At 46.2% G+C, this 5,877-nt stretch overlaps 1 protein-coding gene across 1 annotated transcript; it reads left to right on the top strand.

The window, feature by feature from the left end:
* Positions 1–3,277: 3,277 nt before the first annotated feature.
* Positions 3,278–5,214, top strand: gbx2 (gastrulation brain homeobox 2; the record flags this gene model as incomplete). The annotated part of the gene is made up of 2 exons (XM_079296685.1): positions 3,278–3,734; positions 4,697–5,214. 2 exons carry the CDS (start codon positions 3,278–3,280, stop codon positions 5,212–5,214), a joined length of 975 nt encoding a protein of 324 aa, XP_079152811.1.
* Between the last annotated feature and the right edge of the window lie 663 nt (positions 5,215–5,877).

Raw genomic sequence — 5,877 nt, 5'->3', positions numbered from 1 at the left:
ACAGATTTCGATGTTCGTTCTTGAAAAGAGAGTTTATTTCTAACTCGCTGTCACATCATCGAGTCGTTGACATTTTCCACGAGTCCCCATATCTGCACACCTGAGGGAATTACCCACAATTCATAGCAATGTGACGTTAAACACGGGGTTACCCAGTGGAAGCATGGCGACGTAAAGAAAGAGGACGCACACGCGTGTTCAAGTCAAGATAACGCTCATCTCATCTCGTGAGGAGAGCCTGGAAGACGGTCAAACCGTTGGTAGACCCTCTCGTCTCTCACGCCTGAGGTCTTCAGGGCCTTTTCTGGGGGGACATTGGGACCCGGGTCTCGTTTCCAGTTTCTTTCTTCGCTCTCAGAAACAGACGACAGGATGTTTCCTCTCATTCGACAGAGAAACCTACGACACTCCATCGCACCGATTCCAGAAGCGTCTTGACTTTCCCACTGAAGGCGGACGGTGGAGGAGCTTTCCCACGCGACACGCTGAAGCAAACACAAGGCTTCATTCACGGCAAGCGTCTCAGACGCGCTAATGGAAGCCGACACAACGAGGCAGCTCTAACTTAATTGTACGTCCACTTCCTGTTATGAATGAAGGCGGCGATAATGAAATGAGGCTCTTTTAGCCGCGAGGAGGATCCGATTAGCTCGTCTGTCTCTCGCCGACGGCCTGGACTCTCTAATCCTCTGGGTTCGCCTCGGCAGGTATACTTACCTGCTTGTGTTTTATGTGCGGAGGTCAAAGGTCGAAGGTGTCTGTGTGTAACAGCTGCTGTGAGCCGTTTGGAAAGTGGATCCAGACTTGATGGATGAACTGGTTCTCAAAACCTTCCACCAGCTGTCACCTCACTCTTTACAAATGCATGCTGGGAAAATCCCTCACGCTCCCAAATCACAGTAATAATAATAATAATAAAAATAATAAAACTACAACAAACAAACGAACAAGATGAAACTTTCACGAATCTACGAAAATCATGTTTGCTCCTAAAAAAATACCAAAAATGAGAAACGCTGAATGTTTTCTCCACAAGTTTAGTTGAAGACAAATATATATATATATATATATATATATATATATATATATATATATATATATATATATATATATATATACAGATATATATATATATATATATATATATATATATATATATATATATATATCTGTATATATATATATATATATATATATATATATATATACAGATATATATATATATATATATATATATATATATATATCTGTGTGTATATATATATATATATATATATATATATATATATATATATATCTGTGTGTATATATATATTTATATATATATATATATATATCTGTATATATATATATATATATATATATATATATATATATATATATATATATATATATATATATATACAGATATATATATATATATATAAATAATAGGGGGGGGGACTGGACCAATCAATCCAGTCGCTTTCAGCTGGATCATCACAAATCCAATCTGCTCTAAATGTGAATTGATCTTTGAGTTTTGGGACAGAAGCTGCTTCCCTGTCAGTGTACTGTCTCTTTAAGAGCTCGTGCTATGCTCTGGTAGCTCCTCTGGAAGCAGGAAAACATTTCACTCACCGGTTGTCGTCTTCCAGAATATTCAGAGCGCTTCGTCGTACAACACCTGAAAACAAGACAACATCAGAACATCTTCAAACTGTTCAAGCCGGGTGGATAGCTCCGCCCCCTCCACCTGTTTCCACCTCCGGCTCCGATCTTCATAATTACTTTTTCTATTTTTTCCCGCCACATCCCCCCCACTTCACATCTCGCCGCAGTAACATCAGCGAAACTCGACCGCTTGTTCCCGTGAAGTCCGCTCGGCCATTCGGAGGCCGGTTATCGCCCCCCCCCCCCCCGGACCCCCCCCCCCGGCCCATTATAGACGAGCAGCGACTCTCGGCCTCGTGCGGCAGAGCTTTAATTGAATCACAGTCCAATCATAATCCATGTTGTTAATTAAACTGGATAATTTATAAGCACAAAAGAGGACATTTATTAGCGGTGGCAGCGCACAACGTGCACGCTCCCCGTGCACGCACACTTACACCCCCCCACACAACCTTTTACTATTGATGCCTCGCCGTGATTGATAGCGACACAGAGGCCGCCGCACTATTTGTCTAATGGCCGTGCAATGAAAGCCTTGTGAATGAGCCGCGCCTCATTTCATCCCAATCTTTGCAACTTTGATTGAATTTGTCGGCGCTAATTGAAAAATACTGCGATTTAATGTGTGCACAGCAGTGGTGGATCAGTTAATGAGATCGTGTCCCAGTGACCCTGAGGGGGGGGGGGGGGCAGCCATGCGTGCCCTTCACTCGGCCCTGAGGTGGAGGTGGTCCACCGGGACCCCCTCTCAGGTCAGAGGTCACCTGTTCGTATGAAGTGATTTAGAAACGTATTTATGTCTTTGTCTCTTTCTTATTCATAAAACCAGTTTTAAATGTTCATCGGATCAAAACGTTCAAGTTATTAAAATGATCATCAAATATGTTTGGTTCCGAGGATCCAGAGAGGAATTCAACGACAGCAAAATAAAGTTCCATTCTTTCAATGTATCTTGTTTTATTTTGAAACTCATAAACTTGATTCCCGAAGTTGATTTTCACAATAAAGGGTATTTTGTTTTGGTTGAGACAAGAGGTTTCTCTCTCTCTCTCTCTCTCACACACGCACACGCACACGCACACGCACACGCACACGCACACACTATATACAGATGATTATTTACGATGATGTGTTTCCTCCTTCTTAAATGGCCTGTGGTCCCAATTTGTGTAATTGGCGATCATCCAGGAGACCAAGAGGCGAGCTTGTCACATCATCCCGGTCAGCCAATCAGGTGCCGGAGCGCGGCCGGGGGGCGGAGCCTGCGCGGAGAAAGCAGCGCAATTAAACTGAGGGGAGCGCAATTTAAATCCCAAACATCTCTGGATGTGCAGGGCAGGAAACACACACACTCTCTCTCGCTCAACACACACACACACACACACACACACTCTCTCTCTCTCTCTGAGTCTCAGCGCGAGAGAGGAGACACCGGTCCCGGTCCCGGTGGAGAGGAGCCTCAGCGGATTGTGTTTCTGTCCGATGGATCGGTCGCTGCTCTAAACTCGCTCAGAGAGCCGGTGACAGCCGCGGCTCCACCGGGACTCTGCGGCCCCTCTGCGGCCCCTCCGTGGTCCTTTTACGGTCCCGCCGTCCTTCCACAGCGCATCCTCCTCCGGTTCTTATGAGCGCGGCGTTCGCTCCGTCCTTCATGGTGATGCAGCGGCCACTCGGAAGCACCACCGCCTTCAGCATCGACTCTCTGATCGGGGGGCCCCCGCAGCCCAGCCCGGGACACTTCGTGTACACCGGCTACCCGATGTTCATGCCGTACCGGTCGGTGGTGCTGCAGCCGCCTCCGCCGCCCCCGGCTCTCCCCGCCGGCCACCACCCGCACCTGCAGGGCGGCTTCTGCTCCGGTCTCGCGCAGGGCATGGCGCTCACCTCCACGCTCATGGCGTCGCTGCCCGGAGGATTCTCCCCGTCCCAGCAGCACCACGAGGCGGCCCGCAAGTTCGGCTCGCAGGCGCTGCACGCGGTCTTCGAGAAGACGCAGGACGCGGAGGACGGGAAGAGCTTCCTGACGCACGCGAAGGAGTCCGCGGCGCTGCAGGCGTTCCACGACACGGACACGTCCACAGGTGAGCTCCGGGACCGGGTCTACAGCGGGACCGGGTCTACAGCGGGACCGGGTCTACAGCGGGACCGGGTCTACAGCCGTTCATATCCGGTCTTAAAATGAAATAAAAAATGACCGAAGCTTCATTCAACATTTGTTGTTTTTAAATTCAGGAAAACATCTTTCAAATAAACGTCGTTAATTATTCATCGTTCATGAAGAAGAATTGAATGAAATACGTTCCGTTTTAAAACAACTCATTTATTTCTGTTCCACTCTTTGAATTCCTCCACTTTTAAATTTACACATTTTAATTATTGAAGTAATTTCAGTTATTTAAAGTTAGTTATTTGTTTTAAAGTCTTCATAATAACGGTCATAAATAAATAAATATAAATCTCGTTTTAATTAAAGTGCTGAAATGATTTGGATAATTAATCTCTAATATTTAGTTTATTTATGAAAACAAACAGCTGATTTCCGGTTTGATGGATTTATTGGTTCCTGATATTAAACAGATATTATTTCATATTATCAGTGTTTTCAATGTTGAACGTTTCACGCGTGGACGGACACGGTGTGAGCGGCGGGAAACGGGCCGCGCGGAGACGCTCCGTGCGTAATTACGCGTGACAAATAAAAAGGAAGAAATTCCGACAGAGCGCGTGCCCTCCGCGCGGTGATCCGATGATGGATATTGACACGACCCCCCCCCCCCCCCAACTCACTCCACAGATGTCAGTCAGCTTAAGAACATTTAAATATTTATCTTCTAATAATTAACCACATTTTAAGGAAATGTTCAGTGAAGTTTATTTATTTAATATTTATTTGATATTTATTTAATATTGATTTAATATTTATAAACACATTTTGAGGGTTTTCTAAAGGTCTCAGACTTTTTGGTTTATTGTTCTTTCATTGTGATTGTGTGATGAAGTTGTTGTTGGTGATGATGATGATGAAGATGCTCTCCTCCTGCAGTCAGATCTCACAGTAAAGAAGACGAGAAGGAGGAAGAGTGCGGCCGGAAGGACGAGAGCTTCTCGATGGACAGCGACCTGGACTACAGCTCCGACGACAACCTCGCGTGCCACAAGGAGGACGGGGACGGCGGGGGTGGGCTGGACGACGGGCCGCACGTGCACGGCTCCTCCGGTAGCGGCGGAGGCTCCGGCAGCGGCGGCGGGAAGAACCGGCGGCGGCGCACCGCGTTCACCAGCGAGCAGCTGCTGGAGCTCGAGAAGGAGTTCCACTGCAAGAAGTACCTGTCGCTCACCGAGCGCTCACAGATCGCGCATGCGCTCAAGCTCAGCGAGGTGCAGGTGAAGATCTGGTTCCAGAACCGGCGCGCCAAGTGGAAACGGGTCAAGGCCGGGAACGTGAACAACAAGTCCGGGGAGCCGTCCCGGAACCCCAAGATCGTGGTACCGATCCCGGTGCACGTGAGCCGCTTCGCAATAAGGAGTCAGCACCAGCAGATGGAGCAGGCCCGACCGTAGAAGAAGACGGGGAGGACTGAGCACGTGCGGGGTCGGGGTCCGTGAGACCCGGTTCCGGGTTTAGAACTGAAGATCTGAGCTTTGGATTTTATTTGAGACGAAATGTGATTTTAAAAAACACATCCGGTTTGACTACAACCACGTGACGTCACGAGAAAACGTGGCGATGAAATGTTAGAAAAGTTCGTTATTTAGTTTAATTATTACTATAATTCATCTCATCAGACTGACGTCATGTTAGAATAAATCCTCACTTTGAAGATTAATATTGAACATATTTTAGTTTGGCACATTTTTCTTTACAGGAAATAAAAACAAACACGTGACTCTGCAGACCCCCCCCCCCCCCCACATGTAAATAGACCCGGTGTGACGTCACCACAGACATTGGTGATCAAACATTTCATCTGATTTGTTTCTGTTTGTTTTGGGGATAAAATGACGCTGCTAATTTATTCATACAAAAATGTGCAAAAAGTTCTGAACGTTCTGAAGAATATGAACAATAAATAAGATGAAAAGCAGAAGTTGTGATTCATGACACCAGTCACACTAAAATATCAGTATTATTGTGTAATTCTATTTACAGGTTAATCTGTTGTCAACAACATCAGCACGTTAACGTTCTCCGGGAGGCCGCGTGCGCGCTCTAAAGATTTAATT

The sequence above is a fragment of the Melanostigma gelatinosum genome (genome assembly GCF_949748355.1).
Source record: "Melanostigma gelatinosum genome assembly, chromosome: 24".
Classification (NCBI taxonomy): Eukaryota; Metazoa; Chordata; class Actinopteri; order Perciformes; family Zoarcidae; genus Melanostigma; species Melanostigma gelatinosum.
This window is presented reverse-complemented; position numbering and strand designations above follow the sequence as displayed.